The sequence below is a fragment of the Struthio camelus genome, chromosome 19 (genome assembly GCF_040807025.1).
Source record: "Struthio camelus isolate bStrCam1 chromosome 19, bStrCam1.hap1, whole genome shotgun sequence".
NCBI classification, from domain to species: domain Eukaryota; kingdom Metazoa; phylum Chordata; class Aves; order Struthioniformes; family Struthionidae; genus Struthio; species Struthio camelus.
In genome coordinates this window covers 3,309,135-3,326,394 of record NC_090960.1, presented here as the reverse complement: position 1 = coordinate 3,326,394, position 17,260 = coordinate 3,309,135, and the positions used below count along the sequence as shown (strand labels likewise).

Below are 17,260 nucleotides of genomic sequence, written 5' to 3'. Positions count from 1 at the left end.
GGATTGAAAATTGCTTTTCAATGAAACATTAGCTGAAAGAACCCCACACAGCCCTGATTAGATAGGCAAAGAATATATGGAAGTCATTTCCCCCTACTTGCAGAGTGAAGCAGCCCGCCTTTGTAGCGCTAGGAGAGAAGAGTGGCATACTGTGATTGTGCTCCACAGGGAAACTAAGACTGGAAGAGGACTGGGAGAGAGGGAGTGTGCTGAAAAAATGACAAGCAGGTCAAAACCTCTGTTTTGCAAATGCTTTGGACACAGTAGTCAAACAAGGTAGTTTAAGGGTTGCTGGGTATTTCTACATGGAGACAGAGAACTGAAGTAGCCTCAGAGAAATGATATCCAAAGGAAGGGTTGCAGTGCCAAGCAGAGGCCCAGCAGCTGCGCTGTGCTGGGACTGCCAGACCAACAGAAAATCAAATGACAACAGCAATTCTACGATAAGATCTGGAGTGGCCCAGGAAATGAGGCTGCAAGTGGAAATGTTTAGGAGCCACCACTTCCAAGCTTGTAGGGAGCACAGACATCTTATGCCCCAGGATGTGCCAGCTGCCTCCAGCTCTACAGACCAGTGGCTTCATGATATGAGAGCACTCATCCCAGAGCCCAGCAGTACCATCTGGGGCTTTTGGTGACCTTATTCTCAAATACTAGCTTCCCTTCTGGATTTAAAGCCCCTGTCACTGAGCCGAGAGACCCAGAATTAGCCGGTGATGCTGGGTAGCACCCAGCACAGCAGCAGCATGCCGAGTCCTGGGAATAGCTGTCTATGGGGGCCTTTGGCTTCATGGATGGCCACACCAGAAACAGGGGTGGAATGTCCCTGAAGAATAGCGCTCGGCCAGGCTGTCACATAGCGGCTCCAGAGGCACACAGCATGACCTGCCCCTCCAGTGACCAGGAGACTCAGGGGTCTGCAGTAAGCAAAGCACTTCGCGCCCTGGAAAACACAGGCACGGCGCCATCAGCCGGGTGTGTGCTGGTATCCTCAGAATCTCCCCAGACAGGCTGGGGTCTGTGCTGCGTGCTGCAGACCTGGCTGGGGAGAGATGCCAAGAGAAGTATTTTTTTTTTTTTCGTCCTTTTCACATTCTCAGCTTGCGACTCAGTTATCAACTGTTGTTACCTTTGCATCTCTGGCAGATAAAGAAAGCATCACAGAATTAGCTCTGTGTCACCAAGGAGCGCTTAAATATTGTGATTACAAAATTCCAGTCTTGCATAATCTACTCAGATGTGCAGGAAGAAACCTTTGCGGTTAGACTGCCTGTGCCCTGACAGGAGGGCAGAAGATCTTCCTTTTTTTCTTTTTTCTGTGACTGTACCTTTCTGTGATTTTAGAGCAGCAGGGAAAAAAAAGCCTGTTAGATATTCTTCGTTATGCTAAGTCTGTTTTTACTTTCCATTTGCCAAAGCATGATAAATGGAACAGAGATTACTTAGAGACTTTCAAAGATTTGCTTTCAAACTTTGTTTTTTTTTGAGCCTCATTAAAACTGCAGATTTTAATCTACACTTTGCCCTTCAGTAGAACAGCGTCACCATATAATAGCAGCTGTATTTTTTTATTTAAAATTAAAACCAGATAGATGCTTCTCATGCTTTGCTTTCAAATCCTATTTTTAAAAATAGTGATCAAGTGTATTTTGTTTTTCTTTTCCTGTGGCACTGCCGACACTGTAAAAGACAATCACTAATGAAAGGCTTTCAGTCCTGGACCGTTGTGTACTACAGTTTGTTCTGTAGACTTAGGAAAAGATTTTAGATAGTATAATGTATAGATTAAAAAAAAAGTGATTTTCGACAGTGTGATAGGCAAGAAAATAGATTTAAAAACAAAACCTGTGCAATCAGGGGGCACAGACCAACTTCAACATGTTAGCATAGCCTGTGAAGTGCTTAGGGGCATTTTACAGGAGCTAATTACTGTTGAAAGATCTGGTCCTCTATTACTTAAGGAAAAATGATGAAAAATCTTCTCATGGCCTCAGGCATATCCTGATTCTTACTCTCTAGGAGAGGTTTGGAGGAGGGTGACAGGAGCTGAGCATGAGGACAGCCTGGGGAGGCACACACAAAACACACCTAGCATACCTGATGGTGTGCTCTTTGCTCAATAATGAAGCTTAGAGGTTTCAGGACAAAACGGCCTCGAGCCAGGAAAACTGACCCACCTTCTTGATTTTTCCGAGTGTACATCTTCCTCTTTCTGTGATGAGAAGTTGCGTTGAGAAGGTCTCCTTCTGCCTCGTACCAGGCATGGGAAACAGCTTACTCAGGCGTGCGGGGATGGTGTGAAAGCACAGGAGCTGGCTATGTTCTCCACATTCCTGGAGGAAGGTAGAGGAGATAAATGACCCAAGGCAAGTTTATCTACTAGCACCCTGCCATGGGAATAGGAGCTTCCCTTGCGTGGAGTGGGGGTGAGGACAGCCCATCCTTTTAGCGCTGCTACAGCAACCCCAGCCACTGTTAAGAGCACCATGACTTGGTGTAGAGGTGAAATTCTTCATGCTCGGCTCTGCCCAGAACTGCCCCCAATACTCAAAGTGCTGCTAGTGATGTTTTTATCCAGACTTGACCCCCAAGAACTTTGTGTGAACTGGAAAACAGCTCATTTAGAAGGGTTTTCTGTATTTCATTCCAGACTCACTCAACAAGATCTAATAATAACTAACTGCTTCTCTATTTATAAATGAGAACAGCGATGAGCAACTCAGCTCACGTGACTGGGGCCACCGCAACCCCTGGTGCTCCCATACAATGCCGTGGCTCTAGCCCTTTGTCATCAAACTGTTCCTCTCCGCTGTCCTGCCCAGCAGCTCCCCAGCAGCCCTGCCATTGTGTATGGGAAAGGGCAGTTCCCAAGGCTGTATACACATTATATTTTTGTCTGTTGACAGGGCATATTTTCCAATTCTTTTTAAAAAGGGATCATTTTGTAGCAGCTCCTACTCCAGTCTGTAAAACAAACATTCCCCAAGCACTCAAAGTTTCTGATAATGTTATTGTTACTTGAATGTCAGCAGGAATATCAGAAACTTACTTCTTTCTTAGTGGCACCTGGGGATTTTGTGGCTCTTAGCATCACCCACTGAAGATACTCTGCTCATCTCGCAGCAGTCAGATACGATACAGAGGGCTGATACATCCTTTTGGCTGAGGCAGCTGGATGCGGCCCCTGCTTTCGGTCTGAATTGGAAAAGCATTTGGGCTTGGATTAACACGTGCTAGCCCCTAGCTCTCGCCTAGCCTGCACGCAGGAGGGGAACATTAGCTCCACTCCAGCTGGCTCAGCTAGAGCCTAGGCTGGAGTCAGGCTGCAGCTGCTGGGCTGCCACAGCGCTGCTCCCTCTGTCTGTGCTGGCTGGACATCTCAGGAGCTCACTACTGCCAGGCTTGGAGCACCAGCACTTCTCGACTGGCCAGTTCATTTATCTTTGCAATATGCCAGCAAGGTTCCAGTATCCCCCCTGTCCAGGCAGAAGACTTAAGCGTGGAGAAAGGAGAGCTGATGGCATGGCAGCCCCAAATTCACTGGCTCACTCTCCCCAGGCTCTATTTTCCCGGGTGCAGTGAGCAAGGAAAGTGCTTAGAAAGGGTCAGTGCATCACCTTGGACCACCCATCAGAGGGTACACGTATCAGCAGCTGGTCACATCAACCCTCACCTGCACAAAAACTCTCTGTGGTCCCAGCTGATCAGCAAAGGGTTTTTCAAACAGGCCCACACGAGGCTGCAACAGCCTGAGCAAACTAATTACATCATGGTTGTCCCCCCAGAGCAGCAAGGAGTCCCTGGGACCTGACGAAGAGGCAGAGAGGGGTTGGAGCTTGCCTGTCACATCCAGAGCTCCTTTCCTGCTCTGTCAGCGAGTCCTCGGCAGCTGATGAAATGCATGGAGAGCAGCGACAGCCCTGGGAATGCTTGCTGTGCTCCCGGCTGATGCCAGATGGGTGCTCCGCTTTGGTGGTCTGGTGAACTTTGGTAATCTCGAGGCAAGAGACCTATGCAGGGGATCACACTCTGGGAACTGGTCCTACACCCTCAGCCGCTGACAGTCACCCACATTTGTCCCTGCCTTCCCAGATAGCTCTGGTGTCATGGTGCACTGGACAATTTGCAGCCAGCTCTGCTTTTATCCACAGCATTGCCTCTTCTTCCCTTACAGACAGCATTGTACCTTGGTACCTGCGTATCTGGGAAATGATGGATAGAGGTGTTTTCCCCTGATACTTTCCCTCGCTATCTGTGCTGAATGCAGGATACCAGATTTGATGAATATGCTCTGATCTGTTCTGACAAATACTCTGTTCCCTGGTAGATAATAATTAGAAAATCTTCCCAGATAAATTCTAGTTTCAGATCTGTTTGCTTGTTATTCCTTTGGTGCTAATTAACTTCCTCTCTCTCTGAATCTGGGGCATTCATAGCCCCTCAAATGAGAAAGGGGACACAGATTTATTGCTGCTGAAGTCAGCATGGGACCAAGCACATTCTTAAGACTATAAAGACGGATAGACCCTTCCCCACTAGTGTGACCTGTGCATGTCCTGAGCAAATGAAACTCTTCGGAGAGGTGTGCCATGGACATGTTGAAGAAATGAATGTCCATGCTGGTGGGAGCCACTGCCATTTTGCAGACATTGGCCATGTACACAGTATCTGTTGTCCAGCGTTTAAGCTTCTTTCTTCTGCTCTGCAAATCCTTGTTATCTGCCGCAACCTGTTAGAAAGCAAGTGGAGAGCTGTAGAACAAGACACTTGCTCATAAGAGAGGCAGTGGTGCCACCTTCAGCACAAAACAGCTGGGGTTTTGTGGCCTGAGGACTAAACGTGCTCTGGGCTGGTAGGAACTGAATCACCTCTCCCAGCTCCCCTGGAGTCTCTCTCCAGGCTGGGCAGTGTTAGTATGGGAACTGGAGCTTTTCCTTGGAAGTCTTCGGTAGAAAATTGGAAGTATTCTGACAAAATAGTCTTCGATTGTTGTACGTTTTCTTAAGAAAGGAGAAACCGAGCAGTGGTTTACTAACTGATACAGCATTACCTGAGGAGTTGTCCTCATGCTCAGCCCAGTCCTTTACAGCTCCCTTTACCTTGCATGTTTTCTGCACCTGGAGCCTGTGGTCCCGCGCAGTGAGACCTCCTTCCCTGCTGATGCTCACAAACCATGGCAGCGGGAGCGAGGGTGTTGTCAGCATCCTGGTAGTTGCTTCTTACTGCAAAATTAAGGTCAGAAGTTGGTCTTGCACCAGAGCCCCAAATCTCTTAAAGGCTATGTATGAATCAGTTCTCAGTTATCCTCATTTCTCATTAATGCTGTGTCTGTAACTCAACCGTCATATTCCACGGTAGCAATATAAGATGGAAGCCACACTCCTTTGTGGTTAGAGAAGCATTTGACTGAAAAAGTGAACGTGAAACAGGCAAAAGCAGCAATGACCAAAGAAGGGGTGAAAGGAGGATGAGTTCTCCAACAGTGAACATGCAGGCTCAGGAGTACCTGTGTATTTACAGTTGTCTGTTTGTCTGACCAAGCCCCGGTGCTAGGAGCTGTACGGATTCAGAATAAGAGGTCTTCTCTAGTGTGACAAGGACCTATACAGAGAAAACACGAAGTGGCTGTGACCAGCCCAGATGCAGACCTGCATGCTGTAGATTAGGACCCTAATGGGAGGGAGACACCAGAACGAGATGCGCATCAGCAAGCTGGTGGGAACCCATGCTGGCAAGGATGGTAAGAGCCATCTGGTCTGGATCCTACCTTGCTGAAAAGCAGCTCCAGTTGGTTGTTCGAGGACTTGGAGATGGTCAGCTCTGACAGGGCTCTATGGACCTTCCGCAAAAATTTCCAAATTTCAGAAAGTATAAATCTGAGTATAGTTAATGAACTGGAGATTCTCCTTTACAGCAAGAATGCTGTACATGGCCAGCTCTTCCTCTTTGCCACATTCATGCAAGTGAGTGATTGCAATGAATTGAAGATACTCCTGTTGCACTCACATGAAGAAACAGCTCATAGATTTCTTGCTGGGAGACAGAAGAGCAGCCCTTCTTCCCTGCAGTAAATCCTCTTTTTCAGATCTCATCTCAAAGCAACTCTTTTGCAGAGTTGAGGGCAAATGATCAGTATTTCCTTAATGGGTCTGGGTATATTTAATCCAGCATTGCTGAAGCGCAGAAATGTTATCCTCTAGACACCCTGCTTTCATTTAAACAGCTTGTCTCTGGTTATTGCGTGAGGGAGAAGGAAAGTGGAAGGGCGATGTTGCTGCCATGGTGCCTGCCTGGGTCTGCAAGGGCTGAGATGATGCCTCAGAGGCACCAGCCGTTTAGCGGATGTGGATCACCACGTCCGGCACAGAGGGCGAAGAATGCGTGCAGTGCAGCAAGGGCACCACACTGCATGCTCTGGATGTGAGGGACCAGGCTGGGCAGACCTGGCCCTAGCTTCCTTCACTTCAGTGATAAATTTCAGCAATGCACCAGCTGACGGTATTGCCCCAGCTAGGCGCATGAAGTAATTATGGATCTGGGTTTCATCCCCAGGTCTGAGGCTCTTGTCTATAATTGTTAGCAGGCTGGGCCAGTCCAAAAGGCTGAACTGCCTTAAGAGATGGGAGCAGGACAACTGGGCGGTAAAAATACTGCAGAGACAAACCTACCAGCTGATTGGGAGCTGGGATGTCACCCCCCTCCAGTATCCTACTCTTGAAGAGCTCAAAGAGGAATCCAAGCCATGCACTACTGAAGTGTAACCAGGAGATGGCATTCATCGAATAGAGATGTTCCCTGGGAGAGCAAGCTGGGAAAGGCACAGCTAGTCCCAAGAAGCCTGCTGCATGTCCTCAAAAATGTGAGCAAAGTGACTCATTATGGCAGTTCCAGGAAAGAAAAGAAAAGAAAAGTCTCACATTTTCTTTCTTGGAAATCCATTGTGCAAAGTCCTTTCACATGGAAAAAAGCACATAAACCCCATTTTATTTTGAGAGTGGGGAAAAAATAAGCACATTTCCCCGCCTTTGAAAACATGCAGCTGTCAGGACATGCCTCTGTCTTCTGTCCCCATGGCCTTTCCTGCATGAGCAGAGCCGCCTGTGACTACTGTTTCTGTTCCTTTCATTCAGCTGCCCTTCATTCATTGCTCTAGTATCCCATCTGTGAGTAAGTTCCTTGAAGAAACTCTGTTTATGGCTTATATGAAGTCATATGAATAGTCAGCAAATTGAAAAGGTCTTTACTGACAAATCAGACCGAAATAGCACAGCAATATTTACACGTCTCCATGGCTGAGCAAGGAAAGTTTGTGGTCTCTGCCTCTGAACTGCAGGTAAGCTGGGTCACAGACTGGGTGAAATACATTTTTTCCATAGGGCATGTTTGGCCCGTCTTCATTTATGGGAGCAATATTTAGGCACCTGTATCTGAGGCAGTATACTAGGAAACAACAAATGAGTATTTTTTTTCTAACTATTGGCAATTTCCCCTTTCTAGGAAAGGAAGAATAAAGGATGTACAATCAGTCATTTAGAGACTAGAAGAAAGATTTGTTTTCAATAAAAACATGACCTACAGCCCTTCTGCTAGAAACATTTCATTTCCAGGAAATTGGTGTCCATATCAAACAGATGATTTTTGAAACACATTGGCACTGTTGGTAAGCCATATACTATACCACTTAGCCCACGCCCAGTTTGTAACCAAAGAGGAGGATTTTTTTTCCCCAGAAGAGAGTTTTTTTCTCTCTCAGTTTTCTCTTCTTCTGCTTAAATGTCAGAAGTTAACTGAAGTACTTAGTCAGCAGCGACTTAAAGAGTACCAAGAGAAATGAGACGAAGCAACTCCTTTGGTCCATCGTCAGAGTCCTCTGAGGGTAAGGGTGCAAGGACAGGGCAAGCCCATGGTGCCAGTGCCCCAGGCTATTCTTCGTTGCTTTGAGGCTCAGGGTTTTCCTGAGCCTGAGCATGTTTAAGAGCTCCTAATGCATTGCTTTTTTTTGTCCATGAATTTGTCCAGGCACTTTTTACAGCCAGCTAAACTTTTAGCTTTCACAGCCTTCTTGTGGATGAAATTAGTTTCATTTCATGCCCTCTGATTCTTAGACTGGAAGAGCTGGTGAAGGATGCCACCATGAAGGACATCTGGAAGGTAACCAGGAATCATTACTCACTGTCCCTTCCACTCTGAGGACCCCTATCAGTTTGCCCATATAACTAATACAACCAATCTTACATGAAAGCCCCAGGACAGTAGACAGATGTTCTGCAAACTCAAGAAATCAGACAAAGACAGCGCTGTGCAACCATTCGTTCACTGGAACCCATTTCTTACTTTTTAATCGCTTGTGACATGCAGTTACTTATCCTCAGGCAAAATGCAGAAGGATCCGTTCCTCATCCAGTAGGGTTTGATATAGCTATGCTACATAGTGTTGGCAGGAGTCTTCCATCCTCGCCTAAGAGGAAAAAATATATAGTTGTTTCAAGGCCAGTTATTTCTGAAATTAAAACAGCATAAACAAGTATATTTGCTTCTTTCCATTGTTCCTTCTAAATTCCTACTTGGCATCTTGAAAAACCTTTAGGGGAATTTGCCTTTAGAACTTGAAACAACCTTCTCACAGTGTGGTCAAAGAAAACTAAGGTATGTGGGTGGAAGAGGCCCTGTGTCATTGCCAACAGTCAAAACCAGCAAGTAGATGTCTTTAGCTACATAAGGTGAGGCCAAATGGAGCAAAGCACTGCTTCAAATCTTCCTTGCACCCTAGTCTTTAAAGGCAGATAGTAAATACGTGTTGCGATTGGGCACTCAGTGGATATTTCCAGCGACCCAGTGCAAACTTTTCCTGTTAGTTCGCCTGTGGACACACCACTTAAATAGCTGAAGGAAACTGAAAAAGACCATCTACAACTAAATCCTAATAATACTAACCTCCCTCCATGGCAGTGCTCCAGCTGCTAAATTATCTGCTATCAATTACTTCCGTGGAGGCGTTCTCAGCCTGATGTGTGGCTGTTGGAAGGTGGGATCCCAATGGGTCCCAGGGCAGGTGATTGCAGTCAAAAATAGCTTCCTTCATGTGCCTGGCTGTGAATGTCATCTTAGGTCCTTTTGGCAGGTTTTGCTGTTAGAGGAGCCAACTCCTGGTGTGGCCCCTGGCTCTAGAGGAGTGAGATATGGAGAGAAGGAGTGAGAAGGCTGTCGAAAAGAAGAAAGTGTTGCTCCAAAGTGAGGATCGGCATGATGTGTCCACCTGTAACAGAGGTGCATATCTCATATATTCAAGGTTCTCCTGGACTGGCAGTATTTACTTGGTAGAGACAAGGGGATTGACGGTAGTTACAACTCCTCCAAACAAAACCGGAATATTTTACAGCCAATAGTTGTCGTAATCAAGTGGAATGACCTGCTCCAGCATGCCCCAGATCCCTGGGAAAAGCTGCCGCTGCTTTTTACTGTGCTAACCTCATGGCCATGGGCAGCCCCGTGAATGGACGAACCAGCAGTCCATGGGCAGCAGAACCAGCAGTTGGCTTTGCCCTCTGCAGAACAACACCTTCCAGGCACAGGGACAGCTGGGGGGTGTGCGGAGACTTCCTCTTGTGTTTGGGGTGGGAGGGGGAGAGAAAAAGGCTCCTGCAGCAAACAGCTTCTGAGCCATATGAAGCTCTTCAGAGAGGCCCTGTATCCAAAAGGGATAAGAAGCATAAAAATCTGGCAGAGAAAATCCCACCCTGGAAGTGGGGCACAGGAAGGAGGGAAAAGGAGGAGAAGAGTAAGAAATCTCAGCAAGAAAAGTCTATCCTAACCCAGCCTTTGGCATTTGGGCCTCCAGCTCCTACTGCAATCCATAAAAACACTTATTAACCTTCTCTGACCTGACCTAAGACCTAAGGATTACTGTACTTACTGGTCCACACTTCTGTCATTTTCTAGTAGCCAAAATTCATTCTGAGAGGCATAAGACATTGCAGGAGGGATTTATTCACTCTCCATGCAAACATACAGGTGATTCTCAGCTCCTGCACAGCTAACTGCCTTTGCTAACTTGCCCGTCCCTAAAGCACTACCTGATGTCTGTGTCAGGACAAAGATGCACAGTAACAACTGAACACTTCCATTTTGCCTAGAACATAAGTTCATGAACTTCTGTTATCATTCAAGCATGATTTAATTAAAACATCATGACTTACACAATCATCTCTCTCTATGTCCCTCTCTCCACTCTTTTTAAAAAACGTTTCCTGCGTTTTCCAGCTGGACAAGCTAGCCTTCTGCCTTCTTTGAAGTAAATATTTTGTTGGGTTTGGCTGCTGTCATAGCCACACGTAGTCTTCTGCCTAATATTTTATCCATCTGGTGCTAAGGAACTAAAGAATGTTCTGAGCTGAGAGTCTCAAAAGGGTTTTGAGATGTTAAGTAGAGTTAAGGAGCACCACTGCAAGAGGAAAAAAAAATGCATTAATTCTTTTCAGCTTTCATGTGCATGCTAAGTCAAGCTGAAATGCCTTAAAACCAAAATATTCTCAAAGAGGCTTGATGTGACCTCCTGGTGCTCATATGCTGTAAATTGGAGAACATACACCGCTTTATTAGCTGAGGGCCTGATATACCCTACTCACCCCCTCCATAGTTCACTTACAGAGATTAAATCCAACACTGATTTCCTCTTTTGCCTCAAGTGAATGGAAAAAGAGATTTGGATTCTTGTGCATTCGTGGTTGCCAACATCTGCCTTGCCTCATATCTGTGCTTGAAGAACATCTGGCTCTGTTCTAGGATGGCCATGTGTGGGCAATTGTGCTGCATAGACTAGGCCATGTTTCCTGTGATAAAGCATCTCTAAGGTTCATTTGTCTGAGCTTAACTTCAGGCAGCTGCCTGGAGAGACTTGCTCCTTCTCGCTGCTTTGTTGTTCTTTCTGCAAGTTGGGCATCCGAGCCATTACTCGCTTTGTAGGCGGAGGCTGCTTGCTAACGTTATATCTGCTCTGAAAGGAAGTACAAATAACTTTGCTTGATGCTAGTCCTGTCTCAGATTTTTTTTTTTTTTTACCCCAGGGCTGCTCTGAAGAAATGATGTTTGTCGTTTATTTGAGCTATGAAGCCTGGAAATGCTGGCCTGGAGGAGAACACACGGGGCAGCTCAGTTCCTGCGGTGAAGGTGGCAGGGCTCCGCGCAGCTGGCCGTGGGGCCCGAGGTGCTTTGCCTTTACCTTCCCGGGGTGTCTATGGGCAGAACATTGGCTTGTGGGGAACCACAGGAACCGTGTTACAGGCTTTCTGCAGGATATGAACTCTTCACTTAGCCTGTCTCAGCTTTACACTTCTCCATACGAGTTTCTCTTGTAGACATTTTGAAGTTTATATCACTGCTTTTTCTAAAGTTCCTTGAAATTCTCAGAAATACCACTTCTTGTGGTCACGCTTAAGGGAAGCATTTAAACTAGACAACATTAAATTAATATTTGCTGTACAGCTGCAAGAGTAAGAGGACACCTGGAAAGCCATTTCCTTCTTGCCCCATGTTTTTCAGATCCCACTCCTTCACTCACCCATGACCCTGCAGGGTGAATACACCGTCCCCTAGCTCCCAAACCAAGAGCACGCACATACCTTGTTTCCACTTGTCTCCAGTACTGAAGAATAACAGACTGACAAGGTTTTTCTCATCTAACCTGAAACACATGGGCTACTCTTTGCTGTCCACTTCTGGTAGCTTGTTTGGGGTCCGGTGGAAAACAGGTTTGGATGCAGCTGGGGCTCAATGGCCCATTGTGCACATCTCCCGTGGAGGCTCTCTGCCTTTCATAGTGCTCTGCTGGGCATCTGCACAAAATGCAAAATGACAAAATAGCATAAAGAGGGCATTATTAAACCTAATAAATAAGAATCTCTCCGGCAGTAAGACTAACTTATTGCACAATAATTATTTTTCACAAGTTTTCTAAGGGGAACATGCAGCATCCACAGCAAGGAGCTATCTCACCCACTCCAGAGGCTTTGCACCAAAGAGCTGCAGGCATGGTTCCTGATTGCCAAGCACCAGGAGGTGGTGGTGGTGTCCTACAAGGCAGTGCCATCAGCTCTTTGCTTCAGATTTATCAGCAGAGAGATCGTCTGCGGGGAGGGCTTGCGCGGTGCAGGAGAAACAAGCAGAGCAGCCAGAGCATCGAGTTGGTTTCATAGCTGATTGCCTGTTGGGCAGAGAGGCCCATACTTCCATGGGGCTGCTCTTAGTCCTTCACTTTGCTTGCCCTCTAGAGCGAGTGCAACTGTTATGGTATTTCTTTTTCCCCTACAGCTCAGGACAGGGGGAAGGAGAGAGGTGACGAAAAGCTCTGAAGGGAATATTTAAAATGCCTGTTAATTTCCTGGAAATCTTTTGTCTTGTTCTTTTTCAATAGAAAACCTACGTCCTCCTGAACTGTACAAGAACTTTTGGTCATTCTCTTTTGCCTGGCTGAGCTCAGCTTTGTGCTGCTAACAGATCCTGATTCTCCAAGCTCTGGCCAGCAGCCAGGACCCAGAATTCATGACTTTGTGGTGGCAATGGCACAAGACCTGTCCTCCTTCCCCGCCGGGTGATATGAAGTCCCGGCCCAGCTGGCTCCCCCTTTGGCAGCTTTCTGTGGCTTTATTTCCCTGTATTCTTTGTGCAGAAGATGATGGAGCCAGATCAGCTTGGTTTGGCCTTCCCCTGCAATGCTAAGTAAAGGAAAGCACCAGCTACAGTAGAGAATAACTTGTCCAACCCAAGGTGCTGGAGTGAGGAGTCAGACTGGTGGCAGTTGCTTGGAAAAAGTGATTGTGCAGGAGGTGTTGGAAGGAATAGTCAAGGCTGGAGATGGTTTATTCCTCAAGAAGAAGAGGTCCAAGCCTTACCTCTGCAATGCAATTGCCGTGGGGAGATTTTGTACCTCAGTCCTACCTGCTTTGGCTTCCCTGTCGTGCTGTGCTTGCCATCTCCTTTGTCCCCCAGTGACACTCTCCCAGGGGCCAGCCTTTAGCCCCACACCTGCGTGTGCAGATAGTGCTTCCCCTTCCCTTTGCATGTTCAGCTCCACTCGCAGCATCAGGGGAAGGGTTTCTGGTTTGCTCCTAGCAGCACCCCAGCCCTGACAGCTTCAGAGGACGAAGGAATTGCCTGCAACCCCAAGAAGCCACCAAGAACGTTTCTGGGGAATAAAATCTGCAGACCTTCAGGCTGTTTGCACAGCTTTCATTACTATTTGTATCTCTGTATCATACGAAGACCTCCGATAGGCCCAGATCCCCTTGTGCTGAACAACAGAAAGATATTTCCTGGTTATAGAAGTGAGGGTCTGCATAAGAGAAGAGACACAGAGGCAAACAGAGACAGGCACAGGAGGGAGAGGATGAGAAGAGGTAAAGGAAGTCTGGGGTCCATCTACACACCCCCTCCCTGCTGTTCCCCAGCGGAGGGCAACGGGCAGAGCGATGTCCCTGCTTCCAGCAGAACGAGAAGCAATGCCCCTCGCCCTCTGGAGATGCCTGTTCTGCTGGGATTAATGCTTTCCAGATGGCTAAGCTCACATGAGAGCAACCCCGTCCTGATTTTGTAAGTCCGTTCAAACCAGCAGCCACCACGGCGAAAGGCGCCCCTCTCACCAGCCAGCGTCTCTAGAGGCATAAACCACAAAATGCTAGTAAAAAAAATTAACAGGAACAGGTCACATAAGCTGACATTATAGAGACTCACGGCCTACATTGCCCTGAATTCTCTAACTCTGCCGATATCCCTGGGGCATTAAATAAGGCTCTTCCTTTTCACTGAGTTTACATTTTCCGGAGCTGAGTGTATGAACAGGTGACCAAAATGTTCAATGATTTCACTTACTAATTTTCCCAGGGGTGGTGAGTGGATCCAGAACCATTGTGCAATCCAGAGGGGAATCATCTCTCTAAAAATGTATCCTCCAACAGCCAAAATGTGTTTTGAAGCTGAGCAGGAAACGTACATAAGCAGTGATTGCAACATAGTCACCATTGCAGATTATATAAAGAAAATTAGACTGAATATTTGGACTCAATGTGATATTCAGCAGCTTCTGTTGCTGTAAGAATCCCATGAAAGGTGCTTTATGCGTGTCTGTGTTAATAAACTCTTCCCACTTTTACAGTAGGGTATCTAAAAACCATGAAAATAGAGAAGTTGCTGCTGTGCTATTTGTTTGTAAACTCATAGAGAAAAATGGATGGCTTTTTACTAGACTTTTTGACCTAAATCAAAATTATTTTGGGGGAAGTGTTCAGTGGTACATAGAGTTCCTCAGGCGATGGTTTGCAAAAAAGGAATAATCACAAATCTCAGGTCTTTCCGCTTTGCCCTTTGTATAGTGTGACATTTCCTGTAGGGTGTCCCTAAACAGACACTGCTGTTAATTTATTGTACAGAAAATGAGAAGAAAACATCTTAGGATTTTCTTCTATGTCATGAGCACATGAGCATGAAAAAAGGTGACACAGCTGCAGTCCTGACACTGCTGCTGCAAAAGTCACTAAACACAGTCAAACCCAAGAGCCAACCTTCCTGACATTGTCCCCCGGACACAATGCTGGGTGCACTGGTCCATCAGCAGTAACAGCAGCCTCCTCTGCCCAGGAGGGGAGACGCTGCGGTGGGGACGCGGCACGGGACCCTGGGGCCGAGTGCTGCCTCCCTGCAGCCAGGGCAGCTCCACCGAAGGCCTCCACCAGTGCCCATGCAAGCAAGCAGCCTGCTCTCCTGCCCGCAGCGAGCAATGACTCCTTGTCCTCCTTGCTGCAGGACTTAGACATGGAGGACAGGGCCTGCAGCGTGTTTTTGAAGTACAGTCTGATTACGTTGAACAAACTTCATGATGTCAAATTGACTTGCCCAGAAAAGAGCCCCTTTACAATCAGGGCAATGACCATGTGCAGTAGCGGCAGTCAGGGCTACGGACAAACGTGTTGCAGCGCTTCAGTGGTCTGTGCGTTTGTTCCCAAGAAGCAAAGTCCCTTCCAAACCTTAGTTTTCTTTCTTTTGACCAACACACACGATTTTCCGACCCTTTTGGCAGCACTGTAAATATTTATGCTCCCCTCTAACCAATGTGGTGATACAGCTCCTTTGTCCTGTCCTTTGCTATATGACACGTCAGCTGCCGCACAGATCTGTTATGAGACAGGCTGACAAGTTTGTGTTTCAAACAACAGCTGACATACAGTGTGTGCCCACTCTAACACCTGGATTAATTGTATTACCCCCTCATTTGGCTCAGTGCTCTCATTCTCTGCACCAGCTCAGACACCCACTGGCCCATGGCTCACGCAATAGCGCTGCTAGTTTGCTTCTATTGGTACCAACTCCTACAAGGTTTGGCTGGCTTCTGACCTTAGCGATACTTTATCAACCTCCTGGGGAAATCTGAGCAACTTAATGGAGGCACCCAGCACAAATTAAATCCAGTCATGACCTCAGTGGTGCGGAGGTACCTGCAGACCAACACCAGTTTTGACCTGTGACATTTTAATTGGTCATTGCAGCAAAAAATGAAGCTATTAACGGGTATGAGGTTAATATTCAAAAGCACAGCTTAACTCAGGGAGAAAGTAATGGATCTATTGTGAGATGCACAGAACAAACTGCAGCTTTGCTTTGCAAAAAGATTAGAAAGAGATCCAGCATGCTTCCTTCCTAAAAGCTCTGTAAGCGCATCAGTACCTCCAATTTCCATGGAACGTGTTTCTGTGCTGTTGCCATACCTTTCGGTGGGTTTTTGGATGTTGATTGCTTTTCTGTCAAAGGCTGTGCCAGAGAGGCATGTCCCCCCATTAATGCTTTCTTTATCACTTGCTTCTCCTTTCTTACCCTCTCAAAGGCTGCATATCTGGCAGCTCTTCAGATTCCCCTCTGTTAGGACAAGCTAACAGCAAAGATGGTAACAAACTGCTGAAATGCTTCCAGGCAAGAAATGCTCCAACTTTGATTACAAAACAGAAAATAGGAGTGGTGCCTTGTGAGAACCGCTGGTTTCCAAGGAGAGTAGCTGACTGTACAAGTGACAATGATGCAACCCAGCACGGAGGAAGTGCAGAGGTGAGTGTGCTCTCGGAGCAAGACTGCAAAAAGCGTAAACACGAGTGGTTGCAGCCAACTGGCAAACAGCGCTGTTTGTGCCACTTGCTGGACACAAGGTAGTGCCTTCTGAGTACAAGGTCCAGGCAAATTTATGAGGTACTTCCCCATGTGCTCTTTTATTGTCCAACCCTTTGCAAATCAGGGACTTTCTGACCTAGACATCATTTCTATAAATTCAGAAGCACTCACTGAAAAATCCAGCTTTACTGTGAAACAACAAACTTGTGGCAGCCCCAACATCCTGTCCCAAGGAGCCTCAGGCTCAGCTGCAGTTTGAGTGAGGAACCACAACCCTCAGTTTCCTAGTTTCTGGTCATGGCACATGCTCCCTGTCCCACCTCAACCAGTGCTTTCCCCACAAGCTTACTTAGCTGTTTCTCTTCCTGAAGGCCCAGCTCAATAACAATGATATGTGTGGGTGTAACCATCGTTTCTATAGAGACATTCATTGGAAGGCTATAAAAATAGAGTGTAAATTTTAATAAGATGTAATTAAACATGTCTCAGGCAAATATTTCCACATGTGTTACTTGGTGGGAGATGAGCCCAGAAGACTGACAGTGTGGCCAGATTCCCTGATGTGCCCCAGTCCACCACGCAAAGCAAAGCCTTGATCCCAGAAATAGGTTATGACCCTTCTTCTGCACCTCTCTCTGGTCCCTTTGCTTCCTAAGCCTCTGCTCAGAGCTGCTCTGCTTAACAACAGCTCTCACAAGCATGGGCACTATTTCATCAACCAATCACTGGAAATATGGAGTAGGGCTCCATGTAGATATCTGCAGAGTCCACTTGAAATGCCTTCTGAAGAGTAACCCTCAGCTTGCACTCTCTGGAAAGAGAAAGCCCATTCCTCTTCCCGTTATGCTGATAATGGTAGTAAATAGGTGCAGTATCAGATCACTTAGCCTAAGAGAAAATAATGTATAAATGAGCATCTCAGGTCTTTAACTGTCTTCCTGCTGAAGTTGTTTCCATTCAAAAGTCCCATCCAAACTCAGATCAAAATTATCCTTCTCTTGCTCTCGGGAGAGTTCCAAAAACACCTGAAATGGTCAATATAAAGCTCTAGTTATTTCTCTGACACCCGCTAGACACTGCAATGCAGCTTTATAGGAGATACAGCTCTGCAACA

General features: G+C 46.6%; 1 protein-coding gene and 1 long non-coding RNA gene across 6 annotated transcripts in view; one reads left to right on the top strand and one right to left on the bottom strand.

Moving 5' to 3' along the window:
• The window catches only part of LOC104146780 (uncharacterized), a 54,329-nt gene extending 41,122 nt beyond the window's left edge, over nucleotides 1-13,207 (top strand). For 2 of the 4 annotated variants that reach the window (XR_011135589.1, XR_011135587.1), the window contains 3 exons: nucleotides 8,106-8,151; nucleotides 11,064-11,203; nucleotides 12,410-13,207. This is a non-coding gene — a long non-coding RNA (uncharacterized lncRNA). Of the gene's footprint in view, nucleotides 1-7,497; nucleotides 7,661-7,780; nucleotides 8,152-11,063; nucleotides 11,204-12,409 lie in introns of all 4 variants that reach the window. The other 2 variants (XR_011135591.1, XR_011135588.1) reach the window with 2 other exon arrangements.
• A 1,083-nt stretch (nucleotides 13,208-14,290) lies between these two features.
• The window catches only part of LOC104146834 (ATP-binding cassette sub-family A member 10-like), a 30,552-nt gene continuing 27,582 nt past the window's right edge, over nucleotides 14,291-17,260 (bottom strand). For both annotated transcript variants that reach the window (XM_009679066.2, XM_068914170.1), the window contains exon 40: nucleotides 14,291-17,171. In XM_009679066.2, the coding sequence (XP_009677361.2) occupies nucleotides 17,073-17,171 (99 nt within the window). In that variant the 3' untranslated portion in view covers nucleotides 14,291-17,072. The remainder of the gene's footprint in view (nucleotides 17,172-17,260) is intronic.